The sequence below is a fragment of the Amblyraja radiata genome, chromosome 3 (assembly GCF_010909765.2).
Source record: "Amblyraja radiata isolate CabotCenter1 chromosome 3, sAmbRad1.1.pri, whole genome shotgun sequence".
NCBI lineage: Eukaryota > Metazoa > Chordata > Chondrichthyes > Rajiformes > Rajidae > Amblyraja > Amblyraja radiata.
Genome location: NC_045958.1, coordinates 42,913,513 through 42,935,034, shown reverse-complemented (window position 1 = coordinate 42,935,034; position 21,522 = coordinate 42,913,513). Strand labels below are relative to the sequence as shown.

Sequence of the window (21,522 nt, the reverse complement as noted above, 5' to 3'; positions counted from 1 at the left end):
TTTAATTTATTGGCATTTTATTGTCATGTGAAAAGCTTTTGTTGCGTGCTAACCAGTCAGCGGAAAGTCAATACATGATTACAATCGAGCCATCCACAGTGTACGATCAAAGTCCGATCAAAGATAGTCTGAGGGTCTTCAGTGAGGTAGATAGTTCAGGATTGCTCTTTAGTTATGGTAGGATGGTTCAGTTACCTGATAACAGCTAGGAAGAAACTGTCCCTAAATCTGGAGGTGTGCGTTTTCATACTTCTATATCTTTTGCCTGATGAGAGAGGGGAGAAGAGGGAGTGGCCAGGGTGCGCCTCGTCCTTGATTATGCTGGTGGCCTTGCTGAGGTAGCGTAAGGTATAAATGGAGTCAATGGAAGTAAGGTTGGTTTGTGTGATAGTCTGGGCTGCGTTCACAATTCTCTGCAATTTCTTGTGGTCTTGGATGGTGGCGATCCTAAGCCATGCTGTGATGCATCCCGATAAAATACTTTCTATGGCGCATCTGTAGAAGTTGGCGAGAGTTGTTGGGGACATGCCAAACTTCCTAAGTCTTCTAAGGAAGTAGAGGCATTGGTGTGCTTTCTTCGCTATTACTTCAATATGGGTGGCCCAGGAGAAATTGTTGGTGATATTTACTCCTCGGAATTTGAGGCTTACAACCATTTCTACTTTGGCGCCGTCAATGAAAACCAGGATATGTGTACCTCTTTGCTTCCTGAAGTCACTCATTCTCTCCTTTAACTTGCTGACATTGGGAGAAAGGTTGTTGGCTCGACACCAGGTCACTAGGTTCCAAATCTCCTTCCTGTACCCTGTCTCATCATTATTTGATATCTGGCCCACAATATCTGCAAATTTGTAAATTGAATTAGATCTCTACATGGCTCCACAGTCGTGGATGTACAAGGAGTAAAGAAGGGGGTCTGAGAACACATCCTTGTGGAGCACCAGTATTGAGGATCATCGTAGCAGATGATTTGTCCCCTATCCTCACTGATTAGGGTCTGTTGTTCAGGAAGTCGAGGATCCAGTTGCAGAGATGCAGAGTCCTGTCTCTAAGTTCTGCGAGTACAAATAATGTCTCCCAAAAAATTAAACAAAATGGTAATTTTGAATTTTATTCGAAAGGGAGTACATGAAAAAAAATGAATAGACTTCACCTGTCTTGTTGGAGATAGCATCCAAAAGCAAAAATTCTTTGTGAAGGCTGATCTGACAAATCACGTTGCCATTTCTTGATGCTACCAAGCTCACACTGTCAGGCAGTGGTAATGTGATTTTCAGTTGGGGGTTTCAATTTCTGAATGTATGAATTCAGCAACACTAAGTTAAACATGAGATTAAAAACTTATGACCAGCAGTAAACGTGATTCACTGCTCAATTGTGACTTTCGGTGGAAGCATCCAATGGAATTCACTAAAACTTAAAACCCAAGAAATATTAAGGGCTTAATATTATCATATGATCATAAGTGATAGGTGTAGAATGAGGCCAGTCAGCCCATCAAGTCTACTCCGCCATTCAATCATGGCTGATCTCTCCCTCCTAACCCCATTCCCCTGCCTTCTCCCCATAACCTCTGACACCCATATGCTTTCCCCTACTTTAAAAACTCACCACAATCTACTCTTTCATAACTTATGCCATTTAAACGTCTTGAATACTTTTAATTAACTTTGGCATATTCTTAATTGGATGAAGATAAGCAGTGATGTCAGTTTGTGTTATTCCCACTTTGAAGTACAGCAGCCAGCACAAACAACCGAGAACTAGATTCACAGCCAAACAAGTTACAGTTGTTTCTGCCAAACAACTCTTATCAAACAGCCAAAATCAGCTGCCTACATTATTGCCTGATGTATGGAATATCTTCGCACAATTTGAACTGAAATCCAGGCCCACAAGAGCATTCTTTTGTTTAAAAACAGCTGTACAGACCAGTGCACAGAAATCACATTCGTTCTTTTATGTTTTCAGCTCAAGAGAATCATAAATCATGCTAAAACATGTTAATATAACAAAGATTGCTTCAATGTTTTCAGGCATCACTTGTTTTGCAAACATTTATGCTGAAACTTGTCAACAGACAAGGGAATTGCTGAAGCATTCAGAGATTGAACTGCAAAACACCAGTCCAACCTTAGTCTTTCAATGTTTTTACTTGTCTATCAGGTAAAGTTTGCATGCAATAAGTACTGTTTGTGTTCTTTTAGTTGTGGATCATATGCATTAGGCATTCAACTCCTGTATACCTCATCTTATATCCAATCTCCAGTCTGTTGCCCAGTTACAGGTCTCCCTACTGGATCTGTTGGTGCTAATGGATATTTGGTTCTTGTTTAGGGTCAATCTAAAGCAGTCAAGAAGCCACCTAGTGTGAAAACCTGGAGAAAGGCATGGTAATACAGAGTTGAGATATGACAATCAAAATTTCAGAGATGAGTCCGGATACCTTGATTGACCAAGTGGAGAGAAAGAGAGAGGTTCTCCTGGCACAGGGACCCAATAAACCTCAAGCCTAAAAGGGAAATTATTAGTGGGGAGATTAATGAGGAGTTAGTTCAGAGCCAGGTGCAAAGTCAAGGTAATAGATGTAACACGGTCAAAAGTTTAATGATCTCATATGGATCAATCAAACCCCACCTTCCAACGTCTGCATTAATAACCTTGCACACTCTACGGGATACACACCCATCACATATTTAGATAGCAATTCTATGAATTGGAACTTCTACCTAACATTTAATACTGACTATTATCAGGCAAGCCAAGGTTGGAGGCGCTGGGTTTCAGCAGCACATTGATGGCTGACACAAACCTTTCCATCCCTCCCTTGTCACTACAAGGAGAATTAAAGCCAATGCACTTTAAACTGTCATATGATGAAAGAATAGAGCGACTGGGCTCTATTTTAGAAGGATTAGAGGGGATTTTAGAAGGATTAGAGGGGATCTTATAGAAACATATAAAATCATTAAGGGATTGGACACGCTAGATGCAGGAAACCTGTTCCCTATGTTAGGGGAGTCCAGAACCAGGACCCACAGTTTAAGAATAAGGGTAGGCCATTTAGAACTGAGATGAGGAAACACTTTTTCACACAGGGAGTTGTGAATTTGTGGAATTCTCTGCCTCAGAAGGCACTTTAGGCCGATTTCACTGGATGCATTCACAAGTTAGATAGAGCTCTTAGGGCTAGCGGAATCAAGGGATATGGGGAGAAGGCAGGAATGGGGTACTGATTGTGGATGATCAGCCATGATCACATTAAATGGCGGTGCTGGCTCGAGGGGGTGAATGGCCTACTCCTACACCTATTGCCAATGTCTATGACTAAATGCCAGGTTATATGGATAATTATACTCAGCTATTAGTCAAATTTTGTGGATTTCAACATTTCTCGCGATTCAAATGCAAGAATGTTTGAGAGGAAATTGTAAACCTCTGCCCCACCAGCCAGGACTGCCATAGGATTGGTCAGAAGCCTGTTTGGCATCCAACACTGTAGGCATTAAGTGTTCAAAAGGGAACTGCAGATGCTGGAATATCGAAGGTACACAAAATTGCTGGGGAAACTCAGCGGGTGCAGCAGCATCTATGGAGCGAAGGAAATAGGCGACGTTTCGGGCCGAAACCCTTCTTCAGACTGGACAAAATTTGACTAATAGCTGTAGGCATTAAGCTGGGTTTAAAACCAACATTACACCTGACCCTACCAGATGAACAAATTAGGTTAAAAATACTCCTGTTTGTTCCTAAACAAGTTAACAAAACCTCCTATTGCTTGTTCTCTGTTTAACCGTAAAGAACACTACTTTAAAAATAAGTGAGGCAATGACCTCCAGAATTTTTGCAAGATTCTTGCCTTATTAATGGATAAAAGCAGAAAAGCTGAAAAATTAGAATGATAATTTCATCACTTGTCAATCTCAATTTGACACCAGCTAATTTCACAGGATACAAACTAGTTATTGCATTCGGAAGAATTTGAATAAAAGTTAAGTCAATAACAACGGTTTAAAGGACGAGGAAGTTAAAGACTGGAGAGGGTCACAGGACCCTAACGAGATACATGGTTTCAATCATTATGCCTTTGGCTCCTTCCAGTTTAGAGCAGGGAACATCACCAGGATCTCCTGATGGATTTGCATTCTCATCTCAGAGTCAGAAGGAAGATAATGGAGTACATAATCTAGACTGGCATGTTATTTATTAAGCATTATAATGGATAATGGATCAAGAAACTGAGTATTCAACCACTTCTCCAAGTAGCTATTAAATTGCTCATCATAAAATATTGATCCATATAAAAGGACAAAGTATGCAGTGACCTCCATAACGTTTGGGACAAAGACCCATCATTTATTTATTTGCCTCTGTACTCCACAATTTGAGATCTGTAATAGAAAAGGATCACATGTGGTTAAAGTGCGCATTGTCAGATTTTATTAAAGGGTATTTTTATACATTTTGGTTTCACAATGTAGAAATTACAGCAGTGTTTATCCATAGTCCCCACCATTTCAGGGCACCATAATGTTTGGGACACAGCAATGTCATGTAAATGAAAGTAGTCATAGATAGATACATAGAAAATAGGTGCAGGAGTAGGCCATTCGGCCCTTCGAGCCTGCACCGCCATTCAATATGATCATGGCTGATCATCCAACTCAGTATCCCGCACCTGCCTTCTCTCCATACCCCCTGATCCCTTTAGCCACAAGGGCCAGATCTAACTCCCTCTTAAATATAGCCAATGAACTGGCCTCAGTTCCAGAGATTCACCACTCTCTGTGTGAAAAATGTTTTTCTCATCTCGGTCTTAAAGGATTTCCCCCTTATCCTTAAGCTGTGACCCCTTGTCCTGGACTTCCCCAACATTGGGAACAATCTTCCTGCATCTAGCCTGTCCAACCCCTTAAGAATTTTGTAAGTTTCTATAAGATCCCCCCTCAATCTCCTAAATTCTAGTGAGTATAAGCAGAGTCTATCCAGTCTTTCTTCATATGAAAGTCCTGACATCCCAGGAATCAGTCTGGTGAACCTTCTCTGCACTCCCTCTATGGCAATAATGTCCTTCCTCAGATTTGGAGACCAAAACTGTACGCAATACTCTAGGTGTGGTCTCACCAAGACCCTGTACAACTGCAGTAGAACCTCCCTGCTCCTATACTGAAATCCTTTTGCTATTAAAGCTAACATACCATTTGCTTTCTTCACTGCCTGCTGCACCTGCATGCCTACTTTCAATGACTGATGTACCATGACACCCAGGTCTCGTTGCATCTCCCCTTTTCCTAATCGCCCACCATTTAGATAATAGTCTGCTTTCCTGTTTTTGCCACCAAAGTGGATAACCTCACATTTATCCACATTATACTGCATCTGCCAAACATTTGCCCACTCACCCAGCCTATCCAAGTCTCCTAGCATCCTCCTCACAGCTAACACTGCCCCCCAGCTTAGTGTCATCTGCAAACTTGGAGATGTTGCCTTCAATTCCCTCATCCAGATCATTAATATATATTGTAAATAGCTGGGGTCCCAGCACTGAGCCTTGCGGTACCCCACTAGTCACTGCCTGCCATTGTGAAAAGGACCCGTTTACTCCTACTCTTTGCTTCCTGTTTGCCAACCAGTTCTCTATACACATCAATACTGAACCCCCAATACCGTGTGCTTTAAGTTTGTATACTAATCTCTTATGTGGGACCTTGTCGAAAGCCTTCTGAAAGTCATGTTTAGTATTTTGTTGCATATCCTTTGTATGCAATAACTGCTTGAAGTCTGTGATTCATGGTCATCACCAGTTGCTGGGTGTCTTCTCTGTTGATGCTCTGCCAGGCCTGTATTGCAGTGATCTTTAGCCTATGCTTGTTTTGGGGGCTAGTACTCTTCAGTTTTTGCTTCAGCATATAAACGGCATGCTCAATTGGGTTCAGATCGGGTGATTGACTTGGCCACTCAAGAATTGACCATTTTTTAGCTTTGAATAACTCCTTTGTTGCTTTAGCAGTATGTTTAGGATCATTGTCTTGCTGTAGAATGAACCGCTGGTCGAGTTTTGAGGCATTCGTTTGAACTTGAGCAGATAGGATGTGTCTATACACTTCAGATTTCATTATGCTACTAACATCAGCAGTTGTATCATCAATGAAGATGTGAGCCAGTACCTTCAGCAGCCATATGTGCCCAGGCCATAACACCTCCACCATCGTGTTTCACAGATGAGGTGGTATACTTTGGATCTTGGGCAGTTCGTTCTCTCTTCCATAGTTTGCTCTTGCCATCACTCTGATATGTTAAACTTTGTCTCATCTGTCCACAAGACCTTTTTTTCCAGAACTGTGGTTGCTCTTTTAAGTACTTCTTGGCAAACTGTAACCTGGCCATCCTATTTTTGTGGCTAACCAGTTATTTTACATCTTGCAGTGTAGCCTCTGTATTTCTGTTCATGAAGTCTTCTGCGGACAGTGGTCATTGACAAATCCACGCCTGACTCCTGAAAGGTGTTTCTGATCTGTCGGACATGTGTTTGTGGATTTTTCTTTATTATAGAGAGAATTCTTCTGTTATCAGCTGTGGAGGTCTTCCTTGGCCTGCCAGTCCCGTTGCGATCAGTAAACTCACCGGTGCTCTTTCTTTGTAATGATGTTCCAAACAGTTGATTTTGGTAAGCCTAAATTTGGCTGATGTCACTAACAGTTTTATTCGTTTCTCAGTCTCATAATGGCTTCTTTGAATTTCATTGGCACAACTTTGGTCCTCATGTTGATAAACAGCAAAAAAGGTTTCCACAGGTGATGGAAAGGCTGGAGGAAAGACTCGGTCCTGAGAGCTTTCTTATACCTGCATTAAGGAGGCAATTAAAAACACCTGAGCAATTACAAACACCTGTAAAGCCATGTGTCCCAAACATTATGATGTCCTGAAATGGGGGGACTATGTATAATTCACTATGTAATTTCTACATGGTGAAACCAAAATGTATAAAAATACCCTTCAATAAAATCTGACAATGTGCACTTTAACCACATGTGATTTTTTTCTATTACAAATCTCAAATTGTGGAGTACAGAGGCAAATAAATAAATGATGGGTCTTTATCCCAAACATTATGGAGGGCACTGTAGAAGTTGGTTATGGGCTTTCTTTAAAAATGCCTTTTACTACTTGTGACCTTCATGCGCTTCTCTGACCCAGCACAGAACATCAAAATGCCTGCAAAAGAATCAGATTTCTATCAAGTATCCTTAAATAGTCGAAACTCCTCATTAATTAACGTAGATGACCCAATGCCAAAATACTGCCTTAGCCTATATGGGGTGAGATGGATTTCAGGCGTTAATTGGTCTTTTGGTCCTGGAAGGTGCTTTTTTTAGGCAAATTATACCTTTGCTCATTAAAATCTTATTCACTGTATTTTGATGAATGTGTTAGGAGGATTAATACATAAAAGAACATTACTATAATAGAACAAATCTCTCTTCCTTTTAATAACACTGGGTTCATATTCAAAAACGAGGTTGAATAAATTTTATCCAAACGTCTCTCCCAGATGCGATAAATGTTTGTTTCAAAACGCTAATATAACACATTCATTTGTAGGATGTACAAAGTTGAATAAATTTTGGAGTGATATATTTGATATATTTACAAAGCTCTTCAAGTCAAGAATAGAACCCAAAATGGAATGGATTATATTTGGAATAATAGGAGAAGATACCAATTTAAATAAAGACCAAAATGTTTTTTTTAATTATGGGTTAATAATTGGAAAGAAATTGATACTTAAATTTTGGAAAAATACAACCATACCAACTGTTAAAATGTGGATTAGGAATATGATGGACATAGCACGCCTTGAAGAAATGAGACTCCGACTAATAGATAAATATGACCAATTCTTAAGGAGTTGGTCTCCTTTCATCGACTTTTTGGAATCATGTGATGCAGCGGTACCATAAGGATTGCTGATTTCAGGTCATGACGTGGATAGATCTACATCTCCGAATATAGATTTGAAAAATTCTCTTTTAAGGGGCCTTCTCTTCTATTTCTATTTTCCACTTTTTCTTTTTTATTTTATTTTATTTTTTTTTATATACACACTTCACGTTTTTCTACTCTCTACCAACTATTTTTCCACTTTTTCCCCTTTCTATTTTCTTTTTCTTGTCTTGCTTACTTCCTTCTCATAACATAAAACTAGAGGTTGTACATAGAATGGATTACGGTATGACATAGTTGGCACCTAAAATTAGGTGCCACTGTATTGTTTTGTACTGTATTAACTTCTAATAAAATAAACAAAAACAAATAACACTGGGTTCAGGATAATGGAGGTGGACAATGAAGATGGACTTTCCAATCTAAAGGTAGACAAAAATGCTGGTCCCTGCAGAAGGCAGAAAGGGGAGGGGAAATGGTAAAAATGGTAGCGAAATGGTAAAAATCTCGGCGTTTTTGCGTCTGGTTTTCGCGGAGTAACGAATCAAAGGCAAAAATAATGACATACACCCACACAGAGTTTTAAAAGTATATAGATAGAAGATAGATAAGATGCGACGGCTGATGGGGTGGAAGGTGAGGACAAGGGGAACTCTGTCCTTGTTATGAATAGGGGGAAGGGGGAGTAAGGGCGGAGCTGCGGGATATAGAGGAGACCCTGGTGAGAGCCTCATCTATAATGAAAGAGGGGAACCCCCATTCCCTAAAGAATGAGGACATCTCCGATGCCCTAGTATCGAACACCTCATCCTGGGCGCAGATGGAGGAATTTCCAATCTAAAGTAGGATTCATAGCTGATAGATTTCTATCACTTGCCAACCCTGACTACATCAATCCACTTGTTTTTACCCTTTCCATGTAATAACCAAAGCTGTTCAAAGAAAAATATAAACGTTAAAAAAATGTAATTTAGTGACTTTTCAACACATCTATCAGTGTGCAAGAGATTAATCATTAACTCCCATAGACTCTTTGCACATCTTATAAGGTTTAGTTACATTAATTCCAATGGTCCATAGAAGTGCTGCCCAATTGTTAGCGCTCTATAAAATTATAACTGAAGGGTTACTGGAGCTTGTACAAGAAACATGAGATGCTGCAGCTGCCCTTTAATATAACAAATCCAAAAGGTGCTGCCAAGCTTTACATCACATTTCCCCAGACTCAAAACCCTCACTAGAAATTTGACTTTTGATGTGCAAAAAATGAAAATCTTAACAATTGCTTGTGAATTAAAATAATGTCACCAAACTTTGTGCTCATTTCCCATGGATGCCTGTGGTTCTATCCTATAGTTAAGCCAAATAATGTATAACAGGTTTAAGGTGAGACATGTCAACGATAATTACAAATTATTAGTAATAGACATTCAGAACAACAAAAGATACGCATGTGACATGAGATGAAAATAAAACCAAAATAAACTTTTGATGTCACAAGCCTTTTGATAAGAAACTTTAAAATGCTTTAAGATACTTCCTGGGAGTTATATAAAAAGAACATGATTCTTCTTCTTTAGTGTCTTTGAAGCTGGTTGGTTATATGACAGTTTCCCATTCCTTTACAGTCCTTTGCGTTTTTATTGAACACTGCAAGATCCTTTGGGCTGCACTGGTTGGGTAGTAGGGGGCAGACAAGGCAGTGCTGCATTGTATGGTCCTCTTCTCCACATTCACAGGTGGTTTGGCCAGTTTCATAGCCCCATCTGGCCATGACATGATAATATATAGTCATAGTAGTTTTAAGGAATGGCTTCTCAGAGGTGAGGAAAGGAAAAAGAAAGGCTTTGGCTGGAAATTAATTCTCGAGTCCAAGGCAGTGCTACCAAAATAGAGTTGTTGAGATTGGCAATGAGGAGGATTAATACATAAAAGAACATTACTGTAATAGAAACATTGCACAGGAAAAAGAGCAACAAAGATAAGAAACCTGATGATGCTTTCCTACAATTCCATTATAACAGAAACAATTAAAATACATTAAATTGTTTTTGAGAACTTTCTCTGTCTACATATAGGATTGATTAGATCATTGCTTTATTTATCAAACTCTGGATGAATGGCAGTGAAGTCAGGTGAGGACATCTGCATATTTGTCTGATTTAACCATGTATATTAGCTCATCAGTCGTGGGAAACCGGTAGGCATTTTTGTCACTTTTCCTGAGCATGAAGTTCACTGATTGCCTTATGAAAATAATGGGACTGATAAAAATCACGAGTTATTAGGCATTTATAACCTTAAACGCACGCCAGGAAATAACATCAAATTTTATGTGACATAATCCGAGCACTTTCAACTATTTTGAGCTAGCAGCAAAATATTCATTCAAAGCTGCATTGGCAGGTTCAAAAGTAGAACCTAAATGTTCTTCCAATTTATTATATACATTAATAGGAATTATGTAGTAGACACGGCTGAGTGATAAAAAATAACTGACATCTTTAACATGGAGAACCCATAAAGAAACTATAGAGAAAAGAATAGAAAACTGCAGCAATAATACATTACACAGTGAATATACTTGATCAGTGAGTAATACCATGGGGCATCAACAATTAAAAAAAAATGTAGGTAGTGAAAAATTATCTGGAAGAAATTTGTATTTTTTGGGTGTCCTTAAAAGGCAACACATAAGAGTAAAAATATTCAAAAACATGTGTCTCTGTTTCAAGAGGACCGAAACTACAAGTTGAACTGGACCTCAGCCAGACCATCTGGAGTTCTCTATTGAAAGCTAAGTCCTGAGGTTCAGGAATGATACATCAGGCTTTCAATGCAGATTTACCAGAAAGGGTTAAATTATGACAGCAGTTGTATTTTTAGGTTATAGTCATAGAGTGATGCAGCGTGGAAACAGGCCCTTTGGCCCAACTTGCCCACCGCAGCCAACATTAGTATAGAAGTTGGGATGTAATGTTAAAATTGTACAAGGCATTGGTGAGGCCAATTCTGGAGTATGGTGTACAATTTTGGTCGCCTAATTATAGGAAGGATGTCAACAAAATAGAGAGAGTACAGAGGAGATTTACTAGAATGTTGCCTGTAACTAAGTTACAGAGAAAGGTTGAACAAGTTAGGGCTTTATTCTTTGGAGCGCAGAAGGTTAAGGGGGGACTTGATAGAGGTCTTTAAAATGATGAGAGGGATAGACAGAGTTGACGTGGATAAGCTTTTCCCACTGAGAGTAGGGAAGATTCAAACAAGGGGACATGACTTGGGAATTAAGGGACTGAAGTTTAGGGGTAACATGAGGGGGAACTTCTTTACTCAGAGAGTGGTGGCTGTGTGGAATTAGCTTCCAGTGAAGGTGGTGGAGGTAGGTTCGTTTTTATCATTTAAAAATAAATTGGATAGTTATATGGACAGGAAAGGAATGGAGGGTTATGGTCTGAGTGCAGGTAGATGGGACTAGGGGAGAATAAGTGTTCGGCACGGACTAGAAGGGCCGAGATGGCCTGTTTCCGTGCTGTAATTGTTATATGGTTATATTATATGGTTAAATGAGGATCAGTTGCTTCCAGCGATAAAGCTGGTTCAAATGTACAGCCAGGTGGTTTGTATGTTTACCGGCCTGTCTCACCCAACACAGAAGACGACAAGTAGCATAAAGGAGTCCATCTCCAATCTCTTGGACCTAAGAGGCCATGATCTTATCTCTCGAGGTCATCTTTACATCTTTGTTAGACTTGGTGATAATCTCATTGCACAGTGCCTACTGGTGCAGATGAGGTAGCAGCTGCTTCAGAGGCAGACAAAAGCTGCAGTTTTTCTTAAAACACTAAGGGAATAAGAACATTGCACCAACAAAAAGCCTGATATCCTCAAACACCATAAATTCCCTTGCAGGCATAGAGACCATTGCTCACGATAGCAAGATTGGGCAAGGGATGCTACACATCAGCAATTGCCTGTCCTGCATAAATTGCTCTTCTGTCTCCTGCATGAGCAGAGGGATGCCAGGATGAGCAGGTCCCTCACTAAAGGGTTGTATACAGGAACATGTCTTTCTGCAGGAGATGCACCCCACACTCCACCCCTAACCCACACATCTCTGCATTGCAAACAGTCCACTCGGGTTGTAATGAGCTCTCGTACAATTTATCCCGATTTTTGATTGTATAGTTCTGAGGAAATCCAATTTAATCCAATTTCAAGGTTACAATTTCTTCTGGTAAAGAAATATGGAACACAGATATCTATATAATTAAAAATCTCATCTTGACCACTTCCTGTCTGCGCTGTATATTGATTTTATAAAATAAAGCGCTACCATGTATCGCTGTGATTTTTGGCCATCATACTCACAGTCCTCCTCCGCTGAGCCAGCCCCGAGGATTTTTCCCATCGATGAAAAATAAATAAGTTATGAGTGTTTAAAAAACCTTGAGATCAGCTGATTGGTCCTCTCCCTGTCAATCACCGTGAGGAAGGTAACGCCCTTTCCGGGGGGGGGGGGGGGGGAGGGCGGGCAGGACTATAAAACCCCGGATGCCTGGACGCGAGTCAGTCACTCTGCAAGATCGTGAGGGAGAGGCCACGACTGTCATTCTAAGCTGTGAATCAACTGAACTGTGAGTCTGCAATGTACTTGCAATAAATGATTTGTTAGCCCTTAATGACAATGCCATGAGTTGTTTGGCCTGCTGCCCTGCCTGTGCTTGAAAGTGCAATGCTTAATTGGAAATGAAATGACAATGCCGTGAGTTATTTGACCTGCTGCCCTGCCTGTGCTTGAAAGTGCAATGCTTAATTGGAAATGAAATGAAATGACAATGCCATGAGTTGTTTGGCCTGCTGCCTGCCTGTGCTTGAAACTGCAATGCTTTATTAGGTCCGACTGTGTTTGGAAGGAATAAATGCTTTATTAGGTCCGACTGTGTTTGGAAGAAATAAATGCTTTATTAGGTCCGACTGTGTTTAGTCCAAAAGTCCCGCTCATTTTGTGACTTCCGCTTAGTGGACAGGTCGCGCAATTTCCAGTGAGCGCAGAGGTCGCGCTGATTGCGTAATTTCCTGTAAGTGCAGAGGTCACGCTGATTGCAGAAGTTCCGCTGACTGCGAAAGCCCCAGTGGAGAAGCCCCACAGCCGTGTGAGTAGATTCAAGAAAGTTTACTGTCATATATATGGTGTGTGAGTGAGTGTGAGTGTGTGTGTGTGTGTGAGAGTGTGAGCGTGTGTGTATGTATGTGAGTCTGTGTGTGAGTGTGTGTGAGTTTATGTGTGTGTGTGTGAGTGTATGTGTGTGTGTGAGTGTATGTGTGTGTTTGTGTGAGTCTTTGTGAGGGTGTGAGTGTGTGTGAGTGTGTGTGTGTGTGTGAGAGTCTGTGTGTGTGAGTGTATGAGTAAGTGTGTGTGTGTGTGTGTGAGTGTGTGTGTGAGTAAGTGTGTGTGTGTGTGTGTGTGAGTGTGTGTGTGTGTGTGTGTGTGTGTGTGTGTGTGTGTGTGTGTGTGTGTGTGTGTGTGTGTGTGTGTGTGTGTGTGTGTGTGTGTGTGTGTGTGTGTGTGTGTGTATTAGAATTGGTGGAGAGGTGGAATATTGCGTTGGGGGACCGGCCCTCCCGTGTGAAGCTGGGACCCAACGGGTCCCACTTAGTTTAGTATAATCTTAAAGTTGGATCTTGGCATGAAAGAGCATCAGGTGATAAGAAGAATTGAAAACCTGTAATGCTCTCCCCAGATGTTGAGAATGCGGAGCAAACATAATTTTCAGGAAATAAAACAAGGATGGGTAAATAAAGAGAAGAGACTGCAGATGCTGGAATCTCGAGCAAATAATCAAACTGCTGAAGGAACAGAGGGTAGGGCAGCATCAATAGAGGGAGATGGTTAGATCAAGTTTTGCTCCACTTCAGAAGTGCTTCAGTCAACATGCAGGGTTTACTTCCACATTTTGTACTAGAAACCTTTAAATAATATCAAAGGGAAAAAATACAGACAAACTAAAAAATAATATTTTTCCTCTCACCAACATATCTATTGTTTTGGACAGGTTAAAATGAGGAACAGTTAAAACTAACCAGACCATCATAGGCTTCATGAGCTCGTGCTCCCCACCAAAACTTTGATTCTACCACTAAATATCCACAAACACTTGATTAATACATTAAAAAGAGTACTCTCTGTATAAAATTGACTGCACATTCATATACTGAAAATGTGAAATAAAAACGTTTCTGTGAATAATCTTAAATCAATGTAAAATAGTACCCACTGTAATGTCCCAAATGGCCAAGTTCCAATACCATATCATGTTACTTTACCATTCTTCTGCCATCTTATGAAATGCAAATATATCAATGTTGAGAAACAAGCCAAATTCATAATTGCCCATTTTTCTTTACAGTTGCTGCATTTAAATCAACTAAAAATGTCTTCTTTTCCCCATCTAAAGTTTGAATGTTCCGTTTCCACAGTTGGCAACTTGCCAAAGATGTGCCAGATGTTGAGGCGCTGTAGTCATTTTCTAGGTCACTTTTATTTCCATAAAAACTTTTCATTCCTTTTCCAAAGAGAGCCATCACATTCTTTTCCCTTTCCTTTAGATTTCAAAGGTGCACTTTCACACAACTTTTCGATCACTGAAAAATCTGTTAGTGCACTGACATGCTCTTCGTTACTTTTATTGAGAAAATCCCAGAAATCCTTAGGCTTGTTTTTTCCTTTTGGCACATGCCCAGAAGCTTTCTTTGGCTGTGCAGTACGGTTTTTCTTTCTGTCGAACAATGGATCCAGTATGGAGGTGTCACCAAGCAGCTCTGTGATTGAGTCGGGTTTGAGTTGCCTTATTTCTTGGTTGTTATCTGACTTGCACTTTGGCCCTTCTGTTGGTGGTCCAATCTCCTCATGATGTTGCTGAAGTTTCACAGCATCTCTGGAGTTTGTCCCACTTCTGTGCGGTTTATTCTTTGAGAGGGCAGCAGTTGAAGGACTTGAATAATCCATGCAGATTCCATCATCAACCCCTTCAGCAAAATCACCATCAGATTTGTCAGCCATCACATTATCATTTTTTTTATGAGGCTGCTTTTGTGAACTAACTTTATCTTGCTTATCAAAACACAAGTTATTTTTCCTTAAATGTTTTACTCTGCCAGCTGATGCTCCACAAAGAAAGGAATTGATTGCTTTTTTCGGCCTTTTGTTCCTCGGCATTTTCATCTGGTGCTGCGAGGTGCTGCTCAGAGCATGCTCAGCTAAGCCTTCTGCAGGAACCATGTCGCAGAATGGATTTCTGTAACAGAGGAATAGGACCTTGTTCTTAAAATTGAACATTATTGAGTGAACAATTCAATTTTTAAAGAAAAACCGTAGATTAGGAAGGGGCTATTAGTTAGATGGGGAAATAGTCTAAATCGCTTCACCTATGGACTGTTCATCAATAAAACTTCAGCAACATCATGAAGAGATTGGACCACCAACAGAAGGGCCAAAATGCAAGTTAGAAAACAACCGTTGGTTGTACTAAGATCTTCGGGCTTTTCATTTGCACTAGTATTGGAGTTATTAATTCATTGAATTTTTGTGTTATATATTACATATTATCTATGTGTTTTTACAGGACTGTTATGGTGCCGCAGGTAAGAACTTAATTGTTCTGTTGTCAGTACACATGACAATTAAACACTTGATTCTGCAGATGATACGAAGATACGTGGAGGGACAGGTCGTGTAGAGGAAGCTAGTAATCTGCGGAAGGACTTGGATCAAGTTGGGAAAGTGGGCAAAGAAGTGGCAGATCGAATATGGCGTAGCAAAGTGTGCAGTCATGCACTTTGGTAGTATAGACTATTTTCTAAATGGGGAGAGGATTCAGAAATCTGAGGTGCAAAGGGACTAGGGAGTGCTGGTGCAGGATTTCCAAAAGGTTTAAGAAGGACAGGGCAGAGTCCCCCTAGTCCTCACCTTTCACCCCACTAGCCGTCACATACAACAAATAGTCCTCCGTCATTTTCGCCATCTCCAACGTGACCCCACCACTCGCCACATCTTCCCATCTCCCCCCCGTCTGCTTTCCGCAAAGACCGCTCCCTCCGTAACTCCCTGGTCAATTCTTCCCTTCCCTCCCGGGGCACTTTCCCTTGCAACTGCAAGAGGTGCTACTCCTGTCGCTTTACCTCCCCCCAAGCAGTCGTTCCAGGTGCGACAGAGGTTCACCTGCATCTCCTCCAACCTCATTTATTGCATCCACTGCTCTAGATTTCAGCTGATCTACATCGGTGAGACCAAGCGTAGGCTTGGCGATCGTTTCGTCGAACACCTCCACTCGGTCCGCATTTACCAACCTGATCTCCCGGTGGCTCAGCACTTCAACGCCCCCTCCCATTCCGAATCTGACCTCTCTGTCCTGGGCCTCCTCCATGGCCAGAGTGAGCACCACTGGAAATTGGAGAAGCAGCATATTTCGCTTGGGCACTCTGCTCCCTAGTGGCATAAACATTGAATTCACCAATTTCCGGTAGCCCTTGCTGTCTCCTCCCCTTCTCAGCTCTCCCTCAGCCCTCGGGCTCCTCCTCTTCCTTTTTCCTTTCTTCTCCCCGTCCCCCACCCCCACCCTACATCAGTCTGAGGAAGGGTTTCGGCCCGAAGCTTTGCCTATTTCCTTCGCTCCATAGATGCTGCTGCACCCGCTGAGTTTCTCCAGCACTTTTGTCTACCTTCGAATTTCCAAAAGGTTAATTTGCAAGTTGAATTGATGGTAAGGTAGGGAAATGCAATTATAGCATTCATTTTGAGAGGATAAAAGCAGGGGTAAAAGCTGAGGCTTTATAAGGCAGTTTTGAGCAGTTTTGGGCCCCATATCTGAGGAGGGTTGTGCTGACGTTGGGGAGGGTCCATTGGAGGATAACAAGAATTATCCCTTCTGAAAGACCTGGATAAAGTAGATGTGGAGAGGATGTTTCCACTAGTGGGAGAGTCTAAAACCAGGGGGAACAGCCTCAGAATAAATGGATGTATGTTTAGAAAGAATATGAGGAGGAACCTCTTAGCCTGAAGATGGGGAATTGTGAAATTTATTACCGCAGACTGCTTTGAAGGTCAAGTTATTGGGTACTGTTAAAGCAGATTGACAGATTCTTGATTAGTCTGTGCAAATGTGGTTGAGAGGGGACGATAGATCAGCCATGGAATGGTGTAGACTTGATGGGCCGAATGGCCTAATTCTGCTCTTATGACTTATGACTCGTGACTGATTTCCCTTTAAACCTCCGCCAACATATTGTAATCATGGGTAACCCTAATTCTTCTACTGATTTAAATGAAAAATCTCAGACTTTTGAGAAATTAGAAAAAATGTGTTTCTGGGCACATTTATGTTTATCTAACCAGGATGTGGTAGGAAGCCCTGTTGCCAGTTATAACAGTAATAACAAAATATTGAACCGCTACCAACACTTTCTTTCTCTTTATCTTATGCATCCTCCCACCCTCTCATTATGACACAAATATGGGATCAAGTACTTTTTAATTTAGTTAACAATGTGCATAGAGTGTAACATTTCCTTCACGCAAGGTAATTCAATACTTTCCTAATGAATCCTCGTATTCTGGCTACAGAATTACAGCAATATGTTTCCTGTCACTACTTCCAGTTTAACATGTTGGCATTATTTTTAGATCCGTCGCTAATCCTATTTGCAAACTCTTTCTTTGATGGTGGGCAAAAAAGTATTCGTTGGGAATGCTTATACAGCTGCAACACCAGGTTTTGAGCAGAGACTGCCTGTATCTGCAACCCAGTCTTCAGAACCTGTGTGGGCTGCGTGCATTATTCAGCACATCGCCAATGAACAGCTGAACACAAACAAAAAACTGACCATGACACATATGCAATCTTGAGCCTCACACATGATTACAAATAAAGGCTCATTTGTCATTTACCATATAATCAATTCATGCCTTGCCTTCACATTCATCATTGCTCAATTATTGTATGATGGCGATACCTGTCAAAACAAGGCTTCTTGAATCAATGATCTAGAGAATGAGCCTGAAATCCTGTACAAATTTCCTTACAAAGACCAGATTCACAGAGGACGTGCCACAACAATGTAATCAGAAATGACAGGAAACACAATGGTTTTGGAGAAGTACTGGTCTGCCACTCAAAATGAAGCAGTGCTTGCCAGTCTGCATTCCTAGACTGGCTCTGCAGCTGCGACTGCCTTTGACATTTCCTGCACTCTGACATCTTTACCACTATGAAATGCTTTAACATCCTGAATGGAAACAAAGTGGTCAGTGGAAGAATAGGCTAAGTATTTCCTGTACATGTATTCTGCTGCTGCCCCATCATTTGGCAAATACATTAGGTCAGCATGCCTATCAAGAATGGTCTGGACTAACAGGATCACATTACCAGTGTTCAATTTCTTCTTGGACACATGCAAGTACAAAAGGAGCACCTATGGTGTCATCTTTAGCTAGAAGTATCGTATGGCGAAGTGAAGAGATAATGAGGAAGCAGGGCTTTTTATCCTTTGACCTCGGTCTTTTCGTTCACTCACCTACAAATTCCTTTGAGTGTATCCCCAATCAATGTGTTGGTGCCAGCTGCTTCTTGGCTCTTTCCCTCCGTCTGTGGAGAAAGATGCACAAGTGACAGGTAGGATACGTTTGGACCCTTATTTGTTCGGTGCTGCTGAAAGCATTTTCTAGAGGAACAGAGTACATGAATAGCTTCATGAACCTCCCAGAATAAATCAAAGTTAAATACTTGCAAGAATTTTGTCTTAAAAAGATTACATGGGATTCAATCTGTTGCTAATTCCAGATAAAGTAGTGATCCAAACAAAAAATTCCAAACACCCCATTTACCCTCAGATTGTTTATAATTAGTTCTCCTTAATGTACTACGAATCAATGTTGAATTAGAATGGACTTTACACACTTTAAAACACGGTCAAACAATAAAAGATTGGAAGAGTTATATATTTTAAATAATTATTACATGTAATTGTTTCATAATTCCTCAAAACTTTAAAGAGATGATTTTTGAAGCATTTAAAATCTTCATAGGAGACACAAGGGACTGCAGGTGCTGGAATCTTACGCAAAAACAAACTGTTGGGAATGACGGGGTTTTGATCATTTGCAGGCAGATGAGATTAGTTTACCTGGGCATTAAGTTCAGCACAGACATTGTGGACTGAAGGGCCTGTCAATGTCCTGTACTATTTCTATGTTCTATTTTGCTATTGGAATTCAGTGGGTCATGCAGCCTCTTTTTACTCTGATACTGCCTGACCTGCTGGGTTTCTCCAGCAGTTTGTTAAAATCTTCATAGATTTCAGAATCGGCTGAGTCTGCGGGTGTGCAATAGCATATGGTCAAAGCTATTTTTCAGTTGTTTCATGGCAGAACATACCTGATCTGCACATGGCACACAGGATCCTGTTATTTTAGATCAGGACAGCTTTGGGTAATAAGTCAACATAGACAACTCTAAGGTAGGTGTCAGAATTTGTCATACATGCCTGTGGTGAGTGTGGGAGGCTTGCTAACACCTGCAAATTCTAATCCTATAAACATAAACTTTAAAAATGCGCAAGTAGAGGAACATTAGATCTGTCCAGATTTGGTCAATCTACCACTCTTGGAACAAAGATTTTTTTTCTTGAAGGATGAGAGACTACCATTATGTAGAATGAAAACGTTGGAATTGTTCTCTTCAGGCAAGATGAAATATAATGGAGATATTCAAAGACATGGAAGTGTTCAAGAAGAAAACTAAATAAATCCTGGTTCAACACCTATTGGGTTACCAGCCATAAGGCATGGTTAAGATAGTTAACAAATAAAATTGGGGCAATATGAAGAATTTTATTTTGTAACAAGTGATTAGGTACGTCCTGCTTGGTGAAGCAGTTAGTTTCATGACATACCAAAGAAAATGGTATAATTAGGTTTGAGCAGAAATCTCAGAGGTTTGAGGTAAAGGAAAGGGAATGTTGAGTCCAACTAGATAAGCCTCAAGTGCAGAATTGAAGTATGAAATGGCTTCCCTCCATATTTTATGATCAATGTTCTGTTATTTTCCATCCCTTATTGGAGCTCAATTATCTGATCCCAGCCCTATGGAGACCAACAAAATATGTTAGGTTTGGGTCAGGTACCAAAGAAATACGTTTTCAGAATCGGGTAATTAAAATAAATGCTGCATTGGGTGGTGTAATATCAGGGAACATGTCAGCATACTAAAACCGTCATGGAATAAGTTGAATGATAACTTCTTGAAGATGGAGTTTCATTGTCCCATCCGGGACATATGACAATAAAACACTCTTGACTTTTGACTCTTGATGATGTGGCTAACCCTTGAATTGTGGCTCAAAGGCGATGACTTTTCATTTGAAACCCCAAATCCAGAGATAATGGGTGGGTCATAGATTGATTACAATGTCGTGATAGAAATACAGCCTGCTGCCCAGAAGGATGGAGGCTACCATGACCCAAGGAGCTCCTTTCTCCTCTTTGCCCGACTGCACCATGTATTCATGCTGGGCATTAGTGACCTTCTCCCCAGTCCATTATCCGCACATCCACAAAATGCTGGAGTAACTCAGCGGGACAGGCAGCATCTCTGGAGAGAAGGAACAGGTGACGTTTTGTGTCTACCTTTGATTGAAACCAGCATTTGCAGTTCTTTCCTACGCATACCCACAATTATATGTGTTAGGTTTAGGTATCAAAATGTTCAAGTTCTCAGGCTCAGATCAAGTTTGTATCAGCCATATAACCATATAACAATTACAGCAAGGAAACAGGCCATCTCGGCCCTACAAGTCCGTGCCGAACACTTATTTTCCCCTAGTCCCATCTACATTTAAAGACTGCATGGATGAACTACAAATATTGTTCATCCCAGTTTGGCAAAAGAATAAATCAGGGAAGGTAGTGCATCCGTGGATAACAAGGGAAATCAGGGATAGTATCAAAGCGAAGGATGATGCGTACAAATTAGCCAGAAAAAGCAGCATACCAGAGGACTGGGAGAAATTCAGAGACCAGCAGAGGAGGACAAAGGGCTTAATTAGGAAAGGAAAAATAGATTATGAAAGAAAACTGGCAGGGAACATAAAAACTGACTGCAAAAGTTTTTATAGATATGTGAAAAGAAAGAGATTAGTTAAAACAAATGTAGGTCCCTTGCAGTCAGAAACAGGTGAGTTGATCATGGGGAACAAGGATATGGCGGACCAATTGAATAACTACTTTGGTTCTGTCTTCACTAAGGAAGACATAAATAATCTGCTGGAAATAGCAGGGGACCGCGGGTCAAAGGAGTTGGAGGAATGGAGTGAAATCCAGGTTAGTTGGGAAGTGGTGTTGGGTAAATTGAATGGATTAAAGGCCGATAAATCCCCAGGGCCAGATAGGCTGCATCCCAGAGTACTTAAGGAAGTAGCTCCAGAAATAGTGGACGCAAGGCTCAGTGCTGGGACCCCAGCTATTTACAATATATATTAATGATCTGGATGAGGGAATTGAAGGCAATATCTCCAAGTTTGCGGATG

At 40.8% G+C, this 21,522-nt stretch overlaps 1 protein-coding gene across 1 annotated transcript in view; it reads right to left on the bottom strand.

Annotated features, from left to right (window-relative positions):
• Positions 1-13,955: 13,955 nt before the first annotated feature.
• The window catches only part of ercc6l2 (ERCC excision repair 6 like 2), a 96,121-nt gene continuing 88,554 nt past the window's right edge, over positions 13,956-21,522 (bottom strand). Inside the window, 3 exon segments of the mRNA XM_033017705.1 lie at positions 13,956-14,484; positions 14,486-15,239; positions 18,514-18,584. Coding sequence (XP_032873596.1) covers positions 14,326-14,484; positions 14,486-15,239; positions 18,514-18,584 — 984 coding nt within the window. The 3' untranslated portion in view covers positions 13,956-14,325.